Source organism: Carex rostrata, chromosome 10, assembly GCF_964058835.1.
Source record: "Carex rostrata chromosome 10, lpCarRost1.2, whole genome shotgun sequence".
Lineage (NCBI taxonomy): Eukaryota > Viridiplantae > Streptophyta > Magnoliopsida > Poales > Cyperaceae > Carex > Carex rostrata.
Genome location: NC_135927.1, coordinates 6,065,584 through 6,091,977, shown reverse-complemented (window position 1 = coordinate 6,091,977; position 26,394 = coordinate 6,065,584). Strand labels below are relative to the sequence as shown.

The 26,394-nt window shown below is 34.5% G+C and overlaps 1 protein-coding gene and 1 long non-coding RNA gene across 3 annotated transcripts; one reads left to right on the top strand and one right to left on the bottom strand.

The window, feature by feature from the left end:
- Positions 1 to 2,634: 2,634 nt before the first annotated feature.
- LOC144560560 (uncharacterized) lies at positions 2,635 to 23,143 on the bottom strand. Its single transcript, XR_013513418.1, has 3 exons — positions 22,948 to 23,143; positions 2,701 to 2,748; positions 2,635 to 2,657 (listed from the first exon to the last, which is right to left on the bottom strand). It is a non-coding gene; the product is annotated as an uncharacterized LOC144560560 (long non-coding RNA).
- LOC144560559 (uncharacterized) lies at positions 2,683 to 25,330 on the top strand. 2 transcript variants are annotated; one of them, XM_078309789.1, is made up of 2 exons: positions 2,683 to 3,567; positions 3,673 to 4,556. In XM_078309789.1, the coding sequence occupies exons 1-2, from the start codon at positions 2,730 to 2,732 to the stop codon at positions 4,437 to 4,439; spliced, it is 1,605 nt and encodes a 534-aa protein (XP_078165915.1). In that variant the 5' UTR covers positions 2,683 to 2,729; the 3' UTR covers positions 4,440 to 4,556. The 2 variants fall into 2 exon arrangements, with proteins under 2 accessions (XP_078165915.1, XP_078165914.1); XM_078309788.1 differs by lacking the exon at positions 3,673 to 4,556 and adding an exon at positions 23,429 to 25,330 and having other exon boundaries at positions 2,692 to 3,504.
- Positions 25,331 to 26,394: the final 1,064 nt, after the last annotated feature.

The window sequence follows — 26,394 nt, the reverse complement described above, 5'->3', positions numbered from 1 at the left end:
ACTATCCTTGTACCAGTATGGTACCAGTTAAGCATTTGGGATCTCAAGAACAAAATGTCATGCATGCTAAACAGAAAAGAAAATAGAAAAGAAAAAGAATTGAGGAATTTGGGCTAGAAATCAGTTCTTGCTTTCAAGCTGCAAAAGGAATCTAAAATTGTGATTTGAATTTTACTTTGCTAAGATGATTATTCAATGTGTATCTTTCTTTTCAAATAATAAAAATGAATACTTGTTTATAACTTTTGCACAAGTGTGAATTCACTAACTAGTAACTACTGAAGACCGGTGACAAACCAGCACCCTGTAGTAACCTTCGGCACAAGCAGACTAGCAACTTCTTCAACTTTGATATTAATTTTTCATCAATTGTTGTTGCATATGCAGTATGGATTTCAGGTGACAATGTCACGGCCCAACAATTCAGAAATCATGAATTTCAGGTGATGGTAAATGGTATTGACCTAGTTCATAAGCCGGTTTATGAGTCAGTCGACCCGACGACAAATCTGCGGGTTTCGGAATCAATCAACCCGACGACAATTATAAATGTTTACAAGGTCTTATTTGTAAAATCTGCATCTGTCAACACTCAACATTTTAGCAGTCCAGTAACAACTAAATTCAAATATATGAGCAGTCCAATAATTGTGCTCATTTTAGTCAATTAATTTTATTTTATTCAAGTCACTGAAAATTTCATTTTGTCTGAACTAGTTTCAAATGAAATAGTTGTCATTTTAAATCAATTGCCATAGTTGTCTCCAATTGTGAGTCTACCAGTATTTCCTATCATTTTGTGTGTATGTGTGTTTGCATCTTGTTAGGTAATTAGCTGACAGTAGAGGAAGGTAAGCTTTAAAATATATGTCACATTTTGTTGGCTCCATGTGTATCCCTCCTGAAGTGAAGCAAAAGGAATATTGCATAGAGCCAAAACATTCCTGCTGTCAATATCTTCTTGAGTGGATTTTGTTGGACTTGGGTGAGAGATAATTTTTCCTCTCTTGAGGTTGTCATGCATGGAGGTTTAGTGACCGAGCTCGATCTCCACCACCGGTGGTTGTCACAAGGGTAGCCAGCAAATGCATTAGATTCAGATTGCACATGAGACTGAGAAGCAATAGGGTCAGCATATTGAGGGCTCGGCTACAGTACTCTTCGTACGTAGACTATATATCATGGCAGCTAGTTTCATGTCCTCTCATGGGTGAGAAATCATCCGCCTCAGTATAATCGTCACCATTCGGGTCATTTGGGTCTGCAAAGTTCGGGTAGGGCCTAATGCGCAGTGGGATGTGAGGCATGCCATCCCATTGTCGGATTTTAATTCTACACTCTGCATGCCCAGTATTGTGCGAAGTGAACTTGGACAAATTAAGCGGGGCACCGTTCTCGTGTCAAAGCACCAGATAGATGCCGCAATGCATGACTTGTCAATCCCCAACAGATTCTCAGCATTTATGAAAACTATCTCCCCTAAGAACGAGAGAAGCCTAACAATGAAGAACTCATGCCACAACGGCACGGGGAAGCCAGTGACTATGATGTCGAGGCGGTACCCGAAGGTCGGTTGACGATAAAGATACAGATTAGGGTCCCAGGGAGTAATGAGGATATCATAGGCAAGACTCCATGGCATGACATCTATGATTGTTTGCGCACGACTAAGCTAATCGGGAAGCCTAGCTAATAAGAAAGGTATTAAATTCCCACTGATTAATCAGATAATCCTGCACTGTACCGCCATATCGAAGAATCAACTGGGCTTGGACTGCAATTATATTCCCACTGATTAATGCAGGTGGCGACCCCAGACACAAATTGTCTGCGCAAGTTCGGCATTAACATATGCAAATGCAGGGATGTTGTTAAAAAACCATTCAAGCCATAACATACCAGTTTCACAAAACCAGTAACAAAAACAAAATGACGCATGTTGTTAATTAATTATCTATTCACCGTCAAACAAATATCAAGTGCACCATCGCTCTGTTTAATCGTAAAATAAAGCGATTGAAGTGAATAATAAAACACTCAAAATGAATAAGAGGACTAATTATTTAGAAGTATATCCATTCCACTTGTAAAAAATTACAAATGCTCATTCAGAAGTGTTACATAATATTTTGTAATTACTTTGTAAATGATATGAGCATCTCTAGCCCTGCAATATAAAAGTTTTTTGTCATGTCAGTAAAATTAAACCTACAAGTATAAAAATATTCTGAAATTATTATTAAAATTATTGCTAAATTGCTAATATATAAATAAGTTCATTTTTTTCAATAATGAAAATGTAGATGCTCAGCGTTTAAAAAATATATTATACTATAATTTTAGTATTTTAAAGAGTATTATCGCTTGGATCAACGATTTAAACAATATGTTCGAGTAGCAACACAATGTGCAATTTGATTTATTGTTAATTTCAACTTAATATTAACTAAATATCTGAAATCTGAATATCAATCTAACTCTGACAACTAACTAATTATGATACATAATCGCAGCCATTCTTTCCAAATCTGAATTAGGCACGAAAAAAATTAACACATGAAATGAAATGGAGTACTTTTAACCAAATTAATCCATCTAAACCGATCCGATCGGGTTGGAATATTTGGGCTTCGCTTCTTCCTTTCTAGCGACAATCTCTTCTCGTACTTCTTCGCAAGACTGAACACTGAAGTACTAAACCATCACATTTAACTTGGTTTTATTTTTCTATGGCCAACGCAGCCAAACCTCTTCAGCTGCCCGAGGCTGTGTCTCTCTTCCATCGCCTCCTCTCACCACAAAAACAAAATCACCCGCCATCCATTTTTACCATCAATCGACTTCTTGCCTCCATTGCTAAATCAAAGCACCCTAACAGCTACTCAACCGTAGTCGACCTCTTTAATCGCTTGAAGTGTACCAGAGATAGAGGCGTCTCTCCCAACAACCATACATTTGGCCTCGTCATAGATTGCTGCCGTCGCATGGGTCGACCAGATCTGGCATTCTGTGTGCTTGGTCAGTCCTTGAGAGAAGGATGTGGTGTTAATACCATCATGTTCGGCTCCCTGATCAAGGTACTTTGTGTATCGAAACAGATTGGGCTTGCAGCTAAGGTGTTTGCTAAAATGCCTCTTATGGGATGCACTCCTAGTGTGATCACATACAACACTTTAATTGAAGGGCTTTGCAGCATTGGTGAAACCAGACTTGGGCTTGAGTTGTGTCGTAAGATGGCAACTGAAGAGAGTAGTTCCAAACCTGATGTTATTACTTATAGCAGTATAATTCATGGCTTTTGCAAAGAGGGTGAAATTGATATGGCAGTAGAGGTCTTGAAGGAGATGGCTGCTCAAAAAGTGAGGCCCAACGTGATCACTTGTAACATTCTCATTGATGGCCTGTGCAAAAATGGTGATGTTATCACAGCACGGAAGGTGTTTGATGAAATGCCTCCTTGTGGACTTGTTCCTGATTTGCATACCTACAGCAGTCTTATTCATGGTCTCTGCAGCCAGGGTGACACAAATAGTGGTTTGAGGATGTTTGATGACATGGCTGCTAAAGGTGTTGTACCAGGTGTGATCACGTACAACATTCTCATTCAAAGTCTGTGTCGCCAGGGTAACCCTCATAGTGCTCTCAGAATGTTTGATGAAATGGTTGCGAAAGAAGTTGCTCCCGATGTCTATACCTACAATGGTCTCATTCTTGGATTTTGTGGACTTGGTGATATCAACAAGGCTTTTAAAATATATGATAAATTAGTTGGCTCTGGGATTCAAGTGAATGAGTTCATATATAATACCTTAATAGATTGTTGTTGCAAAAAGGGGGCCTTCTTGCGTGCTTCGGAGCTTCTTCAGGAGATGAGAGATAGAGGGGTGATGCCAAATGTTGTCACATACAGTTCTATAATCCATGGGATTTCTGCTGTTGGTGACTGGAGCCGTGCCATTGGGGTATTCCGTGATATGGTTACTCAAGGCATTTCACCTAATGTAGTGACTTTCAATGCATTAATAGATTCCTTGTGCAAGCAACAATTAACTTGTGAAGCTGAGAAGCTGGTTGGTATTATGGTTGAAAGAGGAGAAAAACCTGATGTAATCACTTACACAACACTGTTGCAGGGTTATGTGCTAGAGGGAAATCTCAGTGAAGCAGAAGTTTTATTCAAAAAGATGGCTATAAAAGGCATTGAGCCAGACCAACACAGTTACAGTATCTTAATCAATGGCTATTGTAAAAATGACAGAATGAGTGAGGCTCTACATTTGGCCGAGAAGATGATGAAGCAAGGCCTTAAGCCTAATGATGTCACATTTCACATTCTTCTAAATGCAGTTAGCAATCATGAGAGTCCGGATGAAATGAAGAAACTTATTTCTGAGATGAGAGATGTTAGAAAAGATGAAGATGATACCAATAGCTATTAATAATCTTAATTGTTGTAAGTGTTGATTATGGTGAAAGTGTAGTCACACCCTACTTTTGTAGGACAATTTGTGCTGATGTAAATAAAAAAAATAGTATTAGTTCAAAAGTTTAGTTCTCTAATGTATGATTTACTATTCTCTTGCTTTTTTGTGTGTGGTATTGGTCAGCACAGGTCTTGAATTCTATGCAAGACAATTGGTTTTTGAATTGGTAATTTGTTAATTTAAGAAGGCATTTGGAGATTGCCTTGGTTAACTCAGATGCTATATTCATATGGTGCATGATGCACCAAACATAACTTTAAATAAAAATGTATCTGTCCTTATCTCGAATAGTGGTTGTTTGGCAGCTGAAATTTAGAATGGCGTAGCAGAATAGTTGCTATTCTAGTTAATCTCGTGCCAAATGTCAAATAACAGTATGGAATAACCTCTTGATTAGCCTCATCCACTATTCCATCAAAGGGTCGAATAGCGGAAGAGCTCATGGTTTTCTTTCTAACTGTGCAACTCAAGTTGAATGGAGTAGATCACTGGTACACTTGGAAAGAAGCAGCTCTCTTGGGTCAATTTCACTTGTCATATTCATTGTGGTATGAATTTTTTATTTTTTTTAAAATTTAATAAATCCTTATTTTTTCAGGTTTCAGTATTAATTAATCTTAATTTTAATCGAATAGTTCAGAAGGTGACTTTTTTTATTTAATAAATCCTTATTTTTTCCAGGTTTCAGTATTAATTAATCTAAATTTTAATCGAATTGTTCAGAAGGGTTTGCAGTGCAAATTTGTCAATTACCTTGATTTTTGTTAGAATACTTGCATTATAATTTCAATTGCTCAGTCTTAATATCAGAAGGATTTTTTTTATTTAGTTTAACCATTTGTGTGTATTTTGTGCTTGTTTACTATATCGAAATATAAGATGAGTACCAAGTAGCACTTGTTTTATGAAAAATTTCCCCTCCGTCGCGCTTCTCCCCCTATGTCACGCTGCCACTTTGCCTCAAGGTACTATAGCTAACTAATTTCCCTGCCTTATGCATTTCATCTTTGAACCTAGGTGATGATACCATAAGTATAGCCTGTTGTATGTTCCAACTGATATGATGAAATCCTTGTTGGTGTTGGAATTAAGATTTTTAATCGATACATGTTACTTTATTTCGAGTGAACAGAAAATATCTAGTGATCTTAAATTTGAATTTTTCAATATTAGGTGTGTACGTATTTGGATGGTGATATCAATAGGCACTGACAGTGAATTGTTTTGTAATTTCAATGCTAAAGCTCGTAATTAGTATCTAAAAGTAGCACTTTTGGGCATGTGTGCTGAAGTTTAATTTGGTATCTTTCCAAGAATAGCTGAGTACCAAAACTGGTCTAAATAAAGAGGGCTTACCGGATTTAGGTCCTGTAACCTGACCTGGATTTGTTGATAGATTCATCATATTATATCAGATTCTTCAGATTTTTCTGTAAATTCAGCATCTTAACTTGCTTTCATAGGGCTGGTATGTACAGTACCTAGATTTATTAGCAATGGCTGTTATGTTTTCAAACTGGTATGTACGGTACCAGTGATTGCTGGCAATGGCTGACAAGAAAAGGTTTGATCATCGTTTTCTTTTGAATTTCTAATGGTGTTTAATTATCCTGTAAATGCTGACTTGTAATGGATTTTTTCTTGTAATATATATATATATATATATATATATATATATCTATATATATATATATATATATATATATATATAGAGCTAGGCTACGGTGAGTTGCGAAGTAAAGCGACTATTTTACTTCACGCTCATATTTTGCGATTTTAAAGTTCAAAATGTTGATCCGAACCGTTCATCTTGTTCTTCATATTGAAATGTGCTTGGAGACCAAATTTTACATTTTTTGGAATTTGTTTATTATTTATTAAGCAATTTTGAAAGTCGCTGATCTGATGGTGCAGAAAATTTTACTGTTTTTTTACTGTTCACAGCAAAACAGCAATTTTAAAAAATACTTAATAAATAGTAAAAAAATTCCAAAAAATGTAAAATTTGGTCTCCGAGCACATTTCAATATGGATTAAATATCTAACGGTTCGGATCGGTAATTTGGACTTTCAAAATAAAAATACGGCGTGAAGTAGAAACGCGTTTTACTTCGCAACTCACCGTAGCCTAGCTCTATATATATATATATATATATATATATATTTATTTTTCAAGACAACTTGATGATTTACGAGCTCTTTTTTTTTTTCCTCTTTTCTTTTTGTTGAAAGAGAAGTACCCAGAAAAAAAAATTGGTTAATCTAGGATCATTGTGTTAAATTTTTGAAATTGACATGCTATATGGTTGAGTTTTTGATAAGCTTTTGTTCGGGCACAATAGATAAACTCAGATTTGAAAATTTTAAATTGAAGTTAGTCGATTGTTTGAAGTTCTGGTTTACATAATTGCATGGTTAGGCATGATGAGGTCAAGCTCGGATTTTTTGTGTATTATTGTTTACAATTTTAAGGATCTATTTGTACAGTTTTAAAATATTGTATTTTGTGATTGCCAAGGGTTGAAATAGGAAAAAAATATACAATAATAATGTCCATTTGATTTGATTCAACTATATATATATATGCTCATCACTTTTCCTTAGTTTTTGTTCATTTCCTTCAATTTTCAGCTTGTGACATTGTTGAAGCACTTCTCCAGGCATGAAACCTAGTGTCAATGAGATAATTATTGTATGGCTACACCGCTACGGAGTACCTTTTTAGTCTGATTACAACTACCTGTTTTAGAATTGAAAGCTGCATATAAGAATGTTGTTTCGGTTTTGTTCACCTAGGTTTTGTTGGCTTCCAGGATTGCTTGGAAATTTTCTCAACATATATTGGCACTTCTTTTAACACAATTTTTCATGGTTATTGATTCATGCTGTTCTTAGTTGCCCCAAGAGTATATATTACTTCAGCTGCAGCATGTGCTGTAATGAGTGAAAATTTGCCTTGCAATAAAAGAAGAGAAGACGCTGGTGCCAGAAAGGGGGAGAGAGTTAGCTGGTCTTCCCTTCTAGTGTACTGAGCCTTTCTGACGGGGCCCGCCACCTGCTGCTGTTGTCTGCTGATGACATGTACCAGATGAAGAATATTAATGAATCAACAATTTTCAAAATAGCTTAATAAATAGTAAAATAATTCAGAAAAATGTAAAATTTGGCCTCCAAGCACATTTCAATATAGAGATCACATCTAACGGTTCAGGGCGATTTTTTGAATTTTGAAAACAAAAAAATAACTTATAAGAGCATCTCCAACGGGGATTGTTTTCGGATTGCTTATTCCGACGTGTCAATTGCTATTTCAATTGCTGGAATGTATGGCGCTTTCTAAATAAGCAAATTTGCTTATAAAGCAAAGGCTTCTTATGGACACAGTGGCAAAATAAAACAAAATGATTGGCTGTCAAAAAACAATCTTTTTCTTTTCAATGTCTCTCTTCTCCAAACTTCCGTACCCAACACAAGAATAAAAGAAAAAACATTTTCTTTCATTTTTCTCAAAATCTATTCGTTTCCGGTTGTTTCTCGAAGTCTTGGTTGATTTTGCCTTTTCATTCGGTGCATTTTAAGATCTCAATTGTTGGGTTTTTTTTTTCTCCGATGAGAGTTTCTCCGAGCAACAATGGTGAGGGTTGAAATCCTGTTTGAGCCTTGTTTGAACACCTTCTCTCCAATATTTCTTCTTCCCTATGCAGATCTCTGCATAAAGTCGTGGAGTTTGACTTTGATGAGAAGTGCAAGGAGGCATTTGACCATGGTCATAGATGGCAAATCAATCTTTTGTAACTTAGCGGGTTGCCAATCCCACCTATTTATATTTGTTTGTATCATAGATGGAGTTGTTTGTTAAAGGATTTTATTTATCCACTATTATTCTATTCATGCCTTGCCTTTAAAAGGAGAGCATGCATTATTACTAAACCTAAAATGGATAACCTGGATCCAGTCTCATATCGCATCTTAAAATTGAGATTTAAAATGATACTAGAGGAGAAGAGGAGAATAGCGAGAGAAGAGGAAAGAAGAGAGCGCAAGAGCAAGATAATAGCAAGAGAAGATGAGACAGAGGAGAGCAACGGAGAGAACAGGAAAATGATAAATTGAATTTATGAAGAAGAAGAGAAAGGGGGCGTTTTTTTTTAATTTTTCACTGATGCGGCATTAATTGCAATCTATTATTAATTGTTGGGATGGATTGTTTAGCAATTATGAATCTCTTTAATTGCTAAAGGTAACGACGTGGCTGTTTAGCAATTGACTTTAATTGCTCCATTGGAGATGCTCTAAGCATATATTCTCATATGTTTATGTAAGTAGAGTAGCCAACTTCATATATATATTACGAGGAGAGTTAAAATGCACTCTCTTTTGTGCTTCTAATGTGCACTCTCTCCTCATATCTTAATTTTCAAAGTTTAAATAGTCGATTCAAACCTTCCAACGTGTTCTTCATATTAAAATGTGCTTGGAGACCAATTTTTATATTTTTTTGGAAATTTTTTACTATTTTTTCAGAATTTAAAATAAGTTTTGGTTATTTTGGTGCGGTTATTGTTCAGTTGGATGAGTTGGGTTATAATAAACAACAAAATCTTAGTTTGCCAGTAATTAACTGGCCTGTTTTGAATTGAACTGATCATCGTTTCCCCAGCCCCTTAAAGAACGACCATCTGTTTCTGAACAGCAATAATTGCATGATTTGATGAGCAATACTTTGTAACATTAACTTGTATGAATGGTGTTGACTGTTTAACTTGTATAAAAGAACTATCAATATGGTAACTATTAACATAAGTGTATTTACAGTGGATATGGTCTATACGTACCATAGAAGGCAAAATTAGACGAGTCAAATCAGAATCGGCTGAGTCGGGCTGGAATCAGACCAGACCGAGGTGATTCTGGACTGAGTTACTTGGCAAGCGAGTTCTTTGCGAAAATCTGGGTTGAACAATGTTGAATTGGCCGAGTGAAGCGATTCTGTACCGATTCCAGACATTCTCACAATTTGGAACGATTCTCTCACCGATTCTGCGTTTTTTTTGTTTAATTTGGAATTGACAAGTAATTAACTAGCAGAGGAAAGGACAAAGGGGTTGAAATCAACCGCATTGACGTCGTGAAGAAGAAGAAAAGAGACACGGACGGATCGATTAGTGCGCGCGGAAATGAGCAGAGCCAGCGAATTAATTATTAGAAGGACAATTTCTGCAGCTGGACTCCGAGATTGAATCGAATTTGGATGGTCCTTTTAATAACTCATATATAGTCAGCGAATTATTAGCAAGGTGACCTTCCATCTTTCCAACTCGAGAGAAGATTAAATGCCTCATTAAAATTTTAAAGTTTTGAAATCAGTCCCGATAATAAAATAAAATTTAAGTATTATCAAGTATTAATTAATTTTCTAATATGCTCATATCGTATAAATTTTTAACTTTCAACATTTATTTCTAACAATTTCATATGTACTTTATTTTCAAACAATTATATTTGCAAATAATTTGTTTATGTATTTAATTTTAAATTAACTAAATACTCTTGTTCATCTATCTACAAAAACACTATTTACTCGTTAAATGTATTTTAAGTTGTAATACTTGTCTTAAATTGTCTTAGTGGATTGTTTAAGCGTAATTATTTATTTAAATATAAATTATTGATAAATTAATTTTTTATCAATATAAATAATACAAAACAAGCATCTAGAAGAAAAAAAACTCCGAGTTTTCAATCTGTTTCAACTGATTCCTACTGATTAATCTGATTTCGATTCTATGTTCAAGTGATAGATTCTGATTCCGTTTCCGATTTTTTCCTTCTATGGTTTACACCTCGTAGATCCACATCCATTTCAAATAATGTGAATGCGAGATGGTTAGTAATTGAAGTTCAATTGGTGCTAGTCATGAGAACTGAATTATATGTTGTTTCATAGAAAGTTGCAGTTAACCTCGTCAACACATAACATAAAAGAGAAAAATTAACTGAAAAATAAACTTAGTGATAAAGAGCATCATAACTGGAGCATTTAAATGGTCCCACATTGAGAGTAAATTAACTATCCATTATAAACTCGGAGACATGCGTTAATCTCTATTTTTATTGAACCTACGGTTAGTGCATCAAGCATTTAAATGGTCCCACATTGAGGAGGTATAAACTAACTATAATCATTATGTTATTGTAAAAATTATGAACTTTTTATATAAGAAAAGGAGAGCATTTAATGTTACAACCAAATATTCACAACTAGTAACAAAAATCATATTTAATGTTACATAAAATGAAGTAAACCATAACAATCCGACCCAATTAAATCCATGCATTGAGCACAATCACAATTAATTATAAAATGTATATAACAATAGAAATTTTAAACCTAGCAACCATAACAACGGGCTGGTATGAAAAGTTGAACGTCCCAGGAACAACAAACTGAAAAAAATGGGAACTTACAAAATTATAACGAGACTCAAAATCTGACCGTTCATCTCTTTGCAGAGAAGGAATATATATATATGATTATGTCATGTCTTCTCCTTTTATTTTTTCGTGTAGTCTCTTTTTATTGATAGTAGTACCTGCTCAACATAATCCATGAAATAAATAAGAGTAGTTTAATTAATTACAATGGAAAGAATAGAAATTAAAGTGCTGACAATCAATTGCAGCTATACGCAAATTAAGCATATGAATAGCAAATCAAGACGAGAAAAATTGTAAAGAAATTCTACAACGAATGAGATCACATATAATACCTTAATAGATTGTTGTTGCAAAGAGGGGGCCTTCTTGCGTGCTTCGGAGCTTCTTCAGGAGATGAGAGATAGAGGGGTGATGCCAGATGTTGTCACATACAGTTCTATTATCCATGGGATTTCAGCTGTCGGTGACTGGAGCCGTGCCATTGGGGCATTCCGCGATATGGTAGATCAAGGCATTTCACCTAATGTAGTGACTTTCAATGCATTAATAGATTCCTTGTGCAAGCAAAGATTAACTTGTGAAGTAGAGAAGCTGGTCGGTTTTATGGAGGAGAGAGGGGTGAAACCTGATGTAATCACATATACAACACTGTTGCAGGGTTATGTGCTAGAGGGCCATCTCAATGAAGCAGCAGTTTTATTGGAAAGGATGGCCTTAAAAGGCATTGAGCCAGACCAACACAGTTACAGTATATTAATCAACGGTTATTGTAAAAATGACAGAATGAGTGAGGCTCTACATTTGGCCGAGAAGATGATAAAGCAAGGCCTTAAGCCTAATGATGTCACGTTTCACATTCTTCTAAATGCAGTTAGCAATCATGAGAGTCCGGATAAAATGAAGAAACTTATTTCTGAAATGAGAGATGTTAGAAAAGATGAAGATGAAAACCAATAGCTATTAATAATCTTAATTGTTGTAAGTGTTGATTATGGTGAAAGTGTAGTCACACCCTACTTTTGTAGGACAATTTGTGCTGATGTAAATTAAAAAAAATAGTATTAGTTCAAAAAGCAAGGGAAAGGCTGCCTAGAAATTCTCTTCCCCAGACCCCACAATGCGTGGGAGCTTTCGGCACTGGGTATTGCCTTTTTAGTATTAGTTCAAAAGTTTAGTTCTCTAATGTATGATTTACTATTCTCTTGCTTTTTTTTGTGTGGTATTGGTCAGCACAGGTCTTGAATTCTATGCAAGACAATTGGTTTTTGAATTGGTAATTGGTTAATTTAAGAAGGCATTTGGAGACTGCCTTGGTTAACTCAGATGCTATATTCATATGGTGCATGATGCACCAAACATAACTTAAAATAAAAATGTATCCGTCCTTATCTCAAATATTAGTGGTTGTTTGGCAGCTGAAATTTAGAATGGTGTAGCAGAATAGTTGCTATTCTAGTTAATCTCGTGCCAAATGTCAAATAGCAGTATGGAATAACCTCTTGATTAGCATCTTCCACTATTCCATCAAAGGGTCGAATAGCGGAAGAGTTCATTATTCTGGTTTTCTTTCTAACAGTGCAACTCGAGTTGAATGGAGTAGATCACTGGTACACTCGGAAAGAAGCAGCTCTCTTGGGTCAATTTCACTTGTCATATTCATTATGGTATGAATTTTTTATTTTTTCAAATTTAATAAAGCCTTATTTTTCCAGGTTTCAGTATTAATTAATCTTAATTTTAATCGAATAGTTCAGAAGGTGATTTTTTTTTAATTTAATAAATCCTTATTTTTTTTCCAGGTTTCAGTATTAATTAATCTAAATTTTAATCGAATTGTTCAGAAGGGTTTGCAGTGCAAATTTGTCAATTACCTTGATTTTTGTTAGAATACTTGCATTATAATTTCAATTGCTCAGTCTTAATATCAGAAGGATTTTTTTTATTTAGTTTAACCATTTGTGTGTATTTTGTGCTTGTTTACTATATCGAAATATAAGATGAGTACTAAGTAGCACTTGTTTTATGAAAAATTTCCCCTCCGTCGCGCTTCTTCCCCTATGTCGTGCTGCCACTTTGCCTCAAGGTACTATAGCTAACTAATTTCCCTGCCTCATGCATTTCATCTTTGAACCTAGGTGATGATACCATAAGTATAACCTGTTGTATGTTCCAACTGATATGATGAAATCCTTGTTGGTGTTGGAATTAAGATTCTTAATCGATACTTGTGTTACTTTATTTCCAGTGAACAGAAAATTTATAGTGATCTTAAATTTGAATTTTTCAATATTAGGTGTGTACGTATTTAGATGGTGATATCAATAGGCACTGACAGTGAATTGTTTTGTAATTTCAATGCTAAAGCTCGTAATTATTATCTAAAAGTAGCACTTTTGGGCATGTGTGCTTAAGTTTAATTTGGTATCTTTCCATGAATCGCTGAGTTCCAAAACTGGTCTAAATAAAGAGGGTTTACCGGATTTTGGTCCCATAAGCGCAGATGGGGTAGTTTTTGAAATTAATTATTTTTTTTGGATATTAATAAAAATTTCGGTACCTGGCAAAGAAGTGAAAATTATGTATTGTAAACGAATGAGTTGTAAAATGCCACTAAAAATGAGACACTCCAATGAAGACCCCTGCAAATACAGAAACCATTAATTTTTGGCGCCTTTCAAACAATGGAAAGATACCTCCTGGATCTGGATGGGTGCCAGTACCTTAATTAATTAATTGCATCACTTTGTATGGCTTTTGAAAGGAGGTAACATTATTAGGTAGGTAGCTAGCTAGGCTTTTAAAATCTGATGTCTTGTCATTTCACCGTTTTAATTTCGCACAGCTCTTCTAAGAAAAGAGTGCTCAAGGTGGTAACATTTCGTACCTTTTGGAAATCATGGCATTAAGAAAATTTGATACATTCTTAGGTTCACATTAATTTGTTTCACAATCCATATTCCATATAGGCCATGACATCAAACTGATGCCATTTGGAAATTATGTTATAAACATTGATCAATGATTGTGCAAATTAAGCAGTATAAGTCTGATCTGGCATTAATTTTTCTTTTCTTTTTGGAAAATTTAAATTTAATTCAGCCTCAATCCAAATTGGATATAACAACAGTTTTGACATTTCATCAATTCTACTACAAGTCTTTAATAAATCGTCAAATTTGGATAGTTGAACTTCTAATTATTTTTGTCTTCAAATCAAAATAAAGTTGTAAAAATATGAGGAGTTATGATGTTTGTTTTACCATATACCATTGACTGAAATTTTAAGTAATGTTTCAAAATTGGCAATCCTTGATGTATAAAAAAATAATAATTAAATATTACAAAATATAATTGTTAGATTATCTATGTTTCTAACAATGTATACACATTTACTTACTAATTTTCAATGATATTTGTTTTTTGTTTTTATAAACATTCATTATTCAAAATTGTCTAAATAAACCTTGTCTAGTGATCCCTCCTCAAAATAAAAATAAGGTAGCAACGTTGGCACAAAACCCAAAGGTACCAAGTAATGAAGATTAAGAACTAAATAAAAAACTTGTCAACATCACAAGCTAGATCGATCCCTCAAATTTATTATTTACTATTTAAGATTAAGATTATTCAAAGTTGTATATTAAAGTGTAGCTAGATACAAATTGTATATAATTGAAAGTAAAATTTAATGTGTAGAATATATTTAATTTCAAGCATAGACAGTAACTACATACTTCAGCTACTCTCGATTCATACAAATTGTTTGATATTTGACACGAGACATTAGAATTGTACATAATATTAATTAAAAAAGATAAGCATAATTATTAATTTGGCAAAAGTAAAAAATATCCACAACAAACTAGAAATAATTATTTTACGCGGTTCATACAAGTCCATAAAAATATTATATTTTGAAATAGTTTTTATATGAATCAATTAAGTTAAAAAAATGGATGTTAAAAAATTATCCACATTAATATATTTTTACAAGCTCTTAATCCGGGTCAAATATAATCAAAATATCGTAATTTTTTTACATGAACATAGAGAAAATAAAACAAATCATATATATATATGAGGTAGCCTACGGTGAGTTGCGAAGTAAAACGCGTTTCTACTTCACGTTGTATTTTTATTTTGAAAGTCCAAATTACCGATCCGAACCGTTAGATATTTAATCCATATTGAAATGTGCTTGGAGACCAAATTTTACATTTTTTGGAATTTTTTTACTATTTATTAAGCATTTTTTAAAATTGCTGTTTTGCTGTGAACAGTAAAAAACAGTAAAATTTTCTGGACCATCAGATCAGCGACTTTCAAAATTGCTTAATAAATAGTAAAAAAATTCCAAAAAATGTAAAATTTGGTCTCCAAGCACATTTCAATATGAAGAACAAGATGAACGTTCGGATCCACGTTTTGAACTTTAAAATCGCAAAATATGAGCGTGAAGTAAAATAGTCGCTTTACTTCGCAACTCACCGTAGCCTAGCTCTATATATATATATATATATCTAACGATTTTATTATCACATTTAAAATTGTTACAGTTGTAAAAATAGAGGTATAATAAAGCCATCAAAATGGAGTCATTTGAACACTTTTTATGAAAAAAGTTAAATTAAATCAGTTGGTAATTATGAAAATAATATTTAGAAATAGCATGCCGCAATTGCAATAATAATCATCAGATATGAAATATATATATATATATAATCATCATTTTTTCACCAAAACCCAAGACCATATACTTTTGTCATGTTTAAATTGTAATTAGTCGTCTGGTTGGCAAGCATTCAATCAACTTCCAATTTTGGGAGGAGCATCTTTTTGGATGTTTCATTCAAAATATATAACCTCTCATAACCTACGCCTTATGATATATACATCTCATATCTCACTCATAATCATATCACCTCTCATATACATCCTACTACTTAATTAAGATCAACACACCAATCTGATCTACTATAGTCATGGCCAGTCTAATGTTAATCCTTCTCTCTTTTGTTTTGGTGACCAACTCTAGCTCCTATATAACTTTAGCTTTAATTTCTTGCTTTTAATTTCTTTTTCTATAATTTTCCTCTTTCAATTTTTTTTTTTGATTTAATGAGAAATGTAGACATAATGAACAAAAATACTTAATTAATTGTTTTAGGTTGTGGCGGTAGTAGAAGCGCAGCATGCTGTTTCACCATTGGAGACCTACTGGCTCTCTGTTCTACCCAACACCACCATGCCAAATGCCATCCGCAATCTCATTGATCCCGGTTCGTCCTCCTCTTTAATTTTATTGGCTTAAAACAAAATACGGTACGGCGTAGTATAATTAACTTAGTAAAGGATCACTAGTCAATTAATGACAACCAACAAACAACATCATTTACTTGTATAAATCCGAGTTAGGAACTTACCAGTGGTTAATTGTTCCAAAAATGTATAAATAATAACATCCTGTATGCAATTCTAAACTTTTGTTTACTTGCTACAAATAGCAATGAATGGTTCTGGCATCGTCAAACACCGAGTGAAAGTGTGTGAAGGCATCACACAAAATATTTTCATTTTATCGGGTGCATTACCATCGCCTGACTATGTTCGAAGTACGTTCTTCCCGAGAAAAGACATGCACCCTGGAGCACAAATGAACCAAGGGCTCAACTTCGATCAAACCATAATTGGAGGTACCTTCATGTCACGCACAGAAGCCGATCACCTAAAATTTTCCTCTGAGAACCTCCCTCAAATCCTTGCCCATTTTTCCATGGACTCCGGCAGTAAAGAGGCTAAACAGATGGTAAAAATCCTCAAAGACTGTGAGGAACCAAATTTGACAGGTGAGAAGAAGTTTTGTTCAACTTCTCTCGAGTTCCTGATTGATAACATTGTCAATTTACTCGGAACCACTAATATAAAAGCCCTTTCGACAACAGTCATCCGGAGTAAAGCGATTGCTCCACAACGAAAAGTGTTTTACACTATAACTTCTCCAATAAAGAAATTACCCTATCATTCTAGATTGGTTGTATGCCACCAGGAACCATCACCACAGGCAGTACACTACTGCCATACCAATATTGCATATGAAGGATTTATGGTTCCTCTAGTTGGAAAGGATGTTTCAAAAGTTAATGCTGTTGCTGTATGCCATCATGATACAGTAAATTTCAATCGGTTCTTTCTTGAGTTGTTGAATATGGAGCCTGGTAGTGTTGAACCAGTTTGCCATTTCCTTCCTGAAAATCATCTTCTTTGGGTTTCCAGTGAAGCCATGAGCAAAGCAGTGGATATATATTAAGTTGATCTGATTGTGGGGCCGGGTTGAACTTTTTTTTGTTTTTTACTTTTCATCTGACCCTTAGAGAAGGATTGAATGAAGGTGTATGTACTGTAAGTGTAACCTAGCTTGGTACTTGAATAACTATTAATGTAGAATTAATTAATGTTTTGTTTGCATAATGCAGTATACAGTTTGTTGGCACTATTCTTTTTGAAACTTCTCAGTAGCTACCTATGTGGAGAGATAAAATTTGGGTAAATGCTTGTTTTTGCTCTTAATCTTTTATTGCATTTTATCTGATGTGTTATATATATATCATAAGTTCAATATATACATCAATTTTAGTTAATTTTAGGGTCCAAGTCCAACAGCGGGTCAAAGCATTTGCAGTTGTACAGTGTTCATTAATCATTGAATCGGTTATATAGCATTTGCTGCATGTCCATGAAATGGACTATAATATATTACTTTCCATATCGCGGACAACAACTTAACTAATAACCAACTTTAGCCTGAATGACCACATGGAGATAACCACAGTGGATCATGAGCCACAGTGGATCATCACAAAAATATTCATTATGATTTATGGCCCATTCTTATGTTAGTCGGAGACCTATTTCACACTGGATTACACAGTTTCTGTTACAGAAGATCAGAAGGAAAAACCCTTGACAAAAATACGCGTCATTTTTGTGTACAAGTAAACTCTGACACTTTGTCAAAATGTCCAAATTATATATGTTATAGTTAAATTTCTATTTTATATTTTCTCATTATAGTTTGTGCTGCGAGGTGGGACCATAATGACTGATTAACTATTACTGGGACCGACTGTACAGAGACTTGTAACAAGACCATCTCCTATTCTTCTTTCCAAGTCCGAGAAACGAATGGTTATCTCCCGTTACAAGGACTGGAGAAGAGCAGACCATATTAATATTAGTTATGTTGTCATTAATAAGTTCTTAATTAATATTTGCCAAAAGGAACTTTTATTTATTTATTAAAGAATAATTATAACAAACTCCCTACTCTCATCCCTCCATTTTCCCAGCACTCTCTCTCTTTCTTAACTGCCATATATCCCTCCACTAATTTTCCTAAAAGTTTCATTTTATCTCCTCACTAATTTCTCTAAAAGTTTTCTTTTATCCCCCCACTAATTATAAGAAACCCCCCACTCCCATCCCCGCATTAATTATGCATTACTCTAATAACAATTCCCGCGTTAATTATTGCTTTAAAAACAATCTGCGCATTAATTATACTGTTATCTAATAACAATCACTGTTAATAAATGTTTATCTGATAATTGATGTTCAAAAAAGTATTTATCATTATTTCTGAGAAGTATTTACCCTTGTAACATAGAGTATTTATTCATGTAACATAGAGTATTTATCATTATGTCTGAAAGTATTTATCATTAATGTTTTACTATAAGTTGCAATTATGTCTGAGAAGTATTTATCTAAGCAATACAAAGTATTTATCCATGTAACATAAAGTATTTATCATTATGCATGAGAGTATTTATCATTGATGTTTTACTGAAAGTTGCAAGTATGCATGAGAAGTATTTATCCATGTAACATAAAGTATTTATCCATATAATGTAAAATATTTACCCATGTAACATAAAATATTTATCATTATGTCTCAGAGTATTTATCATTGGGTGAGATGATTGTTTATTTAATGGTCTCCAGTTGTGCGGGGACGATTAAAAAAAAAATGAAATTTTGTGTGGGAACAATTAATGGATTGATTTATTCTTTCATAAATAGAGATCATTGCATAGGGTTTAATACATGATAAATTCAAGTTAAATACTTTGATGCTTCAAGTTAAATACTAACAGTGTTTTAAACGCTCATTAATGATTGAGCGGTCCCCCCATGTTTAATGGTCCCCAGTTGTGCGGGGACGATTCTAAAAAAAAAGAAATTTTGTGCGGGGACAATTAATGGATTGATTTATTCTTTTATAAATAGAGATCATTGCATAGGGTTTAATACCTGACAAATTCAAGGTAAATACTTTAATGCTTCAAGTTAAATACCCGCAGTTTTTTAAACGCTAATTAATGATTGAGCGGTCCCCCCATGTTTTTTTTGGCATTATCTGCGGCGATAAATGCGGGGATAAACCTGCGGAGATTGTTATCACTGTCCTTTATTAAATTCCAGACCCAGATGTTAATGTCATACAATGAACCTCTGAATCTAGACCCAGATGTACGTTAATGTCATATCTGAATCTACACAAATAAGTTCTTAATTAATATTTGCCGAAAGGAATTTTTTTATTTATTAAATTCTAGACCCAGATGTTAATGTCATATCTGAATCTACACAAACTCAAAGGTTCATAAAATGAGAAAATGACACATCCGTCTTCTCTAATATATGTATACTTTCTTCTTATCTGCAATTTTTATCTATGTGAATAAAATTGTGTTTTTTTTTTCATCTAAAAAAACGTTTGCAATGCAATTTATTTTTGGGTATGATCTAATCTCGAAATTTGGGTTATGATGGATGCAAATTTTTTTAGCTTTTAAATTAATTTAGTATAAAGTCAAAATTAGAATGCTTATAAACTAATTTTAATGTATTAATTAATTTTTTGAATGTTTTCTTTACCACTTGACTTTATATAAAATTAACTTGAAATTTTTAAATTTTGGTATATAGATATATCACTCTTAGAGTAAATAAATTTCAACATTTTGAATTTATCGTTTGAAGCAAATTCAATAAATTTTAGAGCTGAATTCATAGAGCACCTGATGAACCCTAGTTCTAATCTTCCGGTTGACATCGATCTCCTGAGTAGAAGAATCAAGGAAAAAAGTGATCTATTAATTAATTAGATTGTAGGTTACTCCCAAAGCCCTCTTCATTCATTCTGCTCTCGATCATCTATTCCCTCCAGACCCAAATTGCTCCGACTCTTTTTATATTTGGCAACAGCTAGGATTCATCCAAAACAGAAATAGATTAGTATTACTAGAAAATAAGAATCAAGTGGAAGAAACGTGTTCAGCATGCAGAAGTTAGATGGGCAGCCATTGCCGGATTTGAACGAGTCTACTTAGGAACGTTATTCTCTAGTCCACTTTAGAAACCAACTCCTGACAGGTTATTTCTTTTTCTTTTTTGTCAACAGGCCTATAGGCTTTCATTAACACCTGTTTGATGATTACATACTGATCAGTGTACTCATCCATATTGGCACCTAATATCAGCAAATTAACCCAAATTAAAAGTTAAAACCAATCTATCAGTATCAGTAAATAAAGCATACCAGCAACTAAAACATATCAGTACCTTAAACCCAATCTATTCATACCAGTAAGTGACCTTTTGTATCGGTAGCAGTAACAAAGCAGAATTTATCCCCACAACATATACATTTACTGAAACACACCCGCATCCCATTGTAAAATAGAAATGTTCCCCATATACCATCATATAAGAATGCATAGAAAATTAGGATGCAAGCCCAATATTTGAAAAGTAGCCTTGCCAGATACAGCAGAGCCATCACATAATAGAAAATGTGTACAACGGCAGAGATATTTCAACCATTGTACCAGTGCTGTATTCTTGCGTTCACATAGCAGAAGCCATCACCCAATCTATTCTTGCATTCAAACATTGTACCAGTGCTCTGCTGGTTTTTCTGAAATCTTGTACCAACTGCTGGTACCCCTGCTCACTAGTACCAATGTTTTTTTTGTGTATTGTTGCTTGCAATTTTAAGGATCTATATGTACAGTTTTATAATTCTAGAGGTTGAATATGTGAAAACATTGCAATTTGTGATTGTTGAGGGTTAAAATAGGGGTAAACAAAGGCAAGAAGTATACTGAATCGAGTTGAAATGAATTATTTTTCTTAAATGATCAAATGATTTAAACTGGTAATTCACCCTCCATGCTGAATCAAAATTGTAATATATTAAGTTTCATTAAGTAGGCTATATCACTACACGTCAAAAAAGATAATGAGGGTAATTTCGTCTTTATATTTATTCTCATATGTTTTATTCACTCAATCCTACATTCTTAATTCAGTCATATTGTCAAATATGAGCTCTTTAGTGAAGATTAATTTCTTAAGCCTCTAACTCTTAATCCATGGTGCCAAACAACATCATAAGGCTTGAATTGCTCTTGATTTAATATGATATGTTTTGTATGTGTTATTGTGGCAGGATTGCCAAACAATATCATATGATGTTTTAGCATGAGGTTAGCAATATTTTTTGACAAAAACGCTTATGGTGGGACCCACACTAATCTACAAAATCCATTGATCTGATTCTAATCATCTGATCATCTGATGACAACTGTTCAGTTCTGATATGTTTTTCTTTCATGAGATTAAGCCTGCAGCTAACATGCATGTTTTACGGAATTGTACGTCATAAACTATACTGCTTTAATTCGTTTTAACTTACATGTGCCACGAAATATTTTACGGAATTGCGAGGCATATATACTATCCAGCTTTAATCCGTTTTAATTCACGAAATGTTTTACGGAATTGGGAGTATGTACTATCCAATTCTAATCCGTTTTAATTTACATGTGCCAGAGTCGTTTGCAGTTTAATTTGCATAGGTTTTTTTTTTTTTTTTTGAAATCATTAACAGAGACTGTCAAAGGTACAAGAAAGCAAAGGAAAATTTTGCAGTTCGGTCCCTACAAAAACCAAAAATACAAAATTGCTTTACAGCTAACAGAACTTAAACCATAAATCACCCTCTTGCAAAATCTTTGTTCCCAGTATCACAGCTCCCATCCGTGTCCGTGTGTTGTTGAACACCACTGCATTCCTCTGACGCCATAACGACCAGCATGTGCACAGCATCAGGTTCATCCACATTTCCTTTTTCAACGAAACCTGTTGCTTCGCCTCTCTCGAAGATAGCTGCCAAATTTGCATAGGTTAATGATTCTCAATTTTCCGACCATCCTGATATTAAAACAGCAAACGATTTTTATAGTCCCAAAATCGTAAATAGGAAAAGGATTAATTTTCTAGATACCGTCTAACTCTTGTTGAATTTCTTATTTATTCCTCATATTTGCCTCTCAACTCTTTCAATTCTTTCTTATTTATCCTTATAGTTTACACACTTTAAATTTTATATTTCCAATTATATCCCTCTTGTATTTTCTTTCTCCTTCACTTAGATTTAATTGTGTTAAAATAAGAAACTCAAATCTCCAATTATCTCATGGATAATCCTCAGTAGAACTGATGGTCAGATCGGCATTCCTATTTTCCTCCTTGTTAGTTGGAGATCTCTCTGGTTGTGTTTTTGTTACAAGCAATGCACACAAAAAGGTGCTCTAAAAGTTGGTGTTTTTGTTAGAACAAAGTTTTCATAAAATAAAACTTTGTAGCATGAATGAGAGAACCGCAGGTGCTAAAAAAATGAATTTATGTTTTTTGGGAATAAGAACTTTACAATTGTTAATCATTCCGAAACTTTTATGGTCCAAGTTTTCCAAACGGCTGATTTATTTTGGGGTATGACCTCTCCTACATTGGGCTCAAATATTTTAGACCAATGCCAAATGTGCCAATCCGCAACTTCATTTCTGTTTAGCAAGAATCTCTCTCTACTCCCGACTCCTGAGAGAGAAGAGGATTGAACACTAAACCATCACATCAAACCTCAATTCGTTTTATTTATTCATGGCCAAGGCAGCCGGACCTTTGGCCGGTCACCTGGAGAGATTGGTACAACACAGGATTCAATCTGGAAAGAGCCTTCAGCTGTCAGAGGCTGTCTCTCTTCAATCGCCTCCTCTCACCACAAAATCACTCACCATCCATTGTTACCATCAACAAATTTCTTCTTTCAATTTCTAAAACTAAACACTCCAGCCGCTACTTAACCGTACTCAACCTCTTTAACCACTTGAAGCGTACCAGAGATGGAGGCGTCTCTCCCACCATACATACTTTTGGCCTCGTCATAGATTGCTGTCGTCGCATGGGTCGAGCAGATCTCGGATTTTGTGTGCTTGGTCAGTCATTGAGAGAAGGATGTGGTGTTGATACAGTCATGTTCGGCTCCCTAATCAAGGGACTTCGTGTATTGAAGCAGATTGGGCTTGCTGGTAAGGTGTTTGCTAAAATGTCTCTCATGGGATGCGCTACTGATTTAATAATTTACAACACTTTAATTGGAGGGCTTTGGAGCACTGGTGAAACCAGACTTGGGCTTGAGCTGTGTCGTCAGATGGCAAGAGAAAATACTAGTTGCAAACTTGATGTTATTACTTACAGTACTCTAATCCATGGCTTTTGCAAAGAGGGTGAGATTGATATGGCGGTAAAGATCTTTAAAGAGATGGCTGCTCAAAAAGTGAGGCCCAATGTAATCACTTGTAACATTCTCATTGATGGCCTGTGCAAAAATGGTGATCTTATTACAGCACGGAAGGTGTTCGATGAAATGCCTTCTTGTATACTTGTTCCTGATTTGCATACCTACAACAGTCTTATTCATGGTCTCTGTAGCCAGGGTGACACTGATAGTGGTTTGAAGATGTTTGATGACATGGCTGCTAAAGGCGTTGTTCCAGATGTGATCACCTACAACATTCTCATTCATAGTCTGTGTAGCCAGGGTAATACTCATAGTGCTCTCAGAATGTTTGATGAAATGGTTGCGAAAGAAGTTGCTCCTGATGTCTATACCTACAATGGTCTCATTCTTGGATTTTGTGGACTTGGTGATATCAAAAAGGCTTTTGAAATATATGAAAAATTAGTTGGCTCTGGGCTTCAAGCCGATAAATTCACATATAATACCTTAATAGATGGTTGTTGTAAAGAGGGAGCCTTCTTGCGTGCTTCAGATCTTCTTCCGGAGATGATAGAGAAAGGGTTGATGCCAGATGTTGTCACATATAGTTCTATTATCCACGGGATTTCTGCTGTCGGTGACTGGAACCGTGCCATTGGGGTATTCCGTGATATGGTAAGTCAAGGCATTTCACCTGATGTTGTGACTTTCGGTATACTAATTGAATCCTTGTGCAAGCAACAATTAAATTTGGAAGCAGAGAAGCTGATCAGTTTTATGGTGGAAAGAGGAGAGAAACCTAATATAATCATTTACAACGCACTGCTACAGGGTTATGTGCTAGGAGGCTGCCACAATGAAGCAGCAGAATTGTTAGAGTGTATGGTTTCAAAAGGCATTAACCCGGACCAACACAGTTACGGTATATTAATCAATGGCTATTGTAAAACTGACAGAATCAGCGAGGCTCTACATTTGGCCGAGAAGATGATGAAGCAAGGTCTTAAGCCTAATGATATCATCTTTGGCATGCTTCTAAATGCAGTAAGCAGTCATGAGAGTCCGGATGAAATGAAGAAACTTATCTCTAGGATGAGAGATGGAAGAAAACATTTACATGAAGACCAATAGCTATTATTTATTTTAATTGTTGTACATGTTCTTTATGGTGAATTTGGTGTGGAAGTGTGAAATTGCTTAGTTGTACCCCTACTTCTGTGGTCCTCTCACTCCCCAAATATCAGTGTCGGGCTTTTTTAATTGTCACGTGTGTTGATTATCTCTATTTATGCAATAATTCAGTACTGGGTAGGTGGAGTGAAAGAAAAGATCAAATCCCACATCTCTCCTGAAGATGTTGATATGATACCATTGCAAAGTGTTGAGCCTTTCACTGATGCAATGCTTACAGCTTTTGAGAATGAGCTGGTACCACTGGTACCAATGTTGCCAAATGCTTGAAGCATACTGTTTTCTGCTTGCTTTGTGACTGATATACTCTTAATGTTGGGTTTGTATGCATGTTTTACATTGGAGGATGCTGTTTAGGCAGTGGTGTACCATTGTTGGGTACCAACCTGAATTTTTTTGATTTGCTGAGATGGATGTGCATCAGATTCTTGTGTACCTCTGTTGGTATCAATCTGAGTTGTGGTTGATGTTTTTGATTTTTCTGAGACTTTAGGTTTATCAGTCCCTTGCTGATATTGTCCCTGCTAATGATGTCAAATGAGTAGCCGAGACCTTGCTACTGATTGATCAGTAGCTAGTTAATGAGGCAATATGTGTAAATACTTAAGTGTCTATCTGGTTGGGGTGTTTTTTTTTTTTTTTAGTTAGGTCTGTAAATACTTTCAGTCAAATGCAATTTAGGCCTTTCTTTCAAAAAAAAAGAAAAAAAAAAGCTACTCTACTTTTCTGGGACTGTGTGCTGATGTATATTAAATAAAAAATAGTATTTTTTCAAAAGTTTAGTTCTGTATGGGTTAACACTAGTGTTGAGATAAAACCCGCCGGTCTAGGACCAAACCGGCCAACCCGTGAACCGGATCCATACCGGACCGAACCGTTCCTTTGCTAGGCACGGGTTTAGGAAGGGTTTGGTTCACCAACTCATACTGAATTCTAGCCGTTCCAACCCGAGGACCGAATCTGGACCGGACTAAACCCGCTCCAAACTAGACCTAACTCCTTCCAACCCGTCCCAACTTTAATGCATTGTTACCTTGTCATACGTTGAAACTTTTTTCATTTATATGAAATGACTCCTTTGAGAACTAACAGGTGATTATAAATGTTTTTAGAATTTACACATCACACAAGTAGTTTCCTCGAATAAAAAATACGAGTGAATCGGCATAATATATTCAAATTACATAGAATGTTTTTTTAAAAAAGCTGCTCCTAAGAGATCATATGATTGGTTGAAGAATTGTTCCGGAAAAAATTGTACTTATTAGTAGTGAAAAATATTTATTATTTATTTTGATGTTGTTTCTTTATTTTAATTATTGACAATATATATGTCATGCATCTTCGAATTATAAATAAATAAACTGTAATTATTTAAAAAAAAAACAATAGTTGAACCGGTTGATATATCGGTCCAACTAGTAAACCACTGATCCAAAAATTTACCGGATTGATGTCCGGTGTGATTCTGCTAATATTAGTTTTAGCTGGAAAATGCCACGTTACATATATAACGGATATAACTTCAATAATTTGTCCGAAATAACTATAGATTAATATTTAGATTTGACAATTCAAAATTTCAAATTTGAATTCTTATACGCTGAATATATCTTAGAGGATTTCAGATCCAAATAGGATCATATTGAATGTCTT

What these genes read in the sequence shown, in the direction of transcription:
- LOC144560559 (XM_078309788.1), top strand. Translation starts at nt 2,730, where the DNA reads ATGGCCAACGCAGCCAAACCTCTTCAGCTGCCCGAGGCTGTGTCTCTC. An exon ending in CTACAGCAGTCTTATTCATG is followed by an intron (nt 3,505 to 23,428) that starts GTCTCTGCAGCC and finishes CTTTAATTGGAG; the next exon opens with GGCTTTGGAGCACTGGTGAA.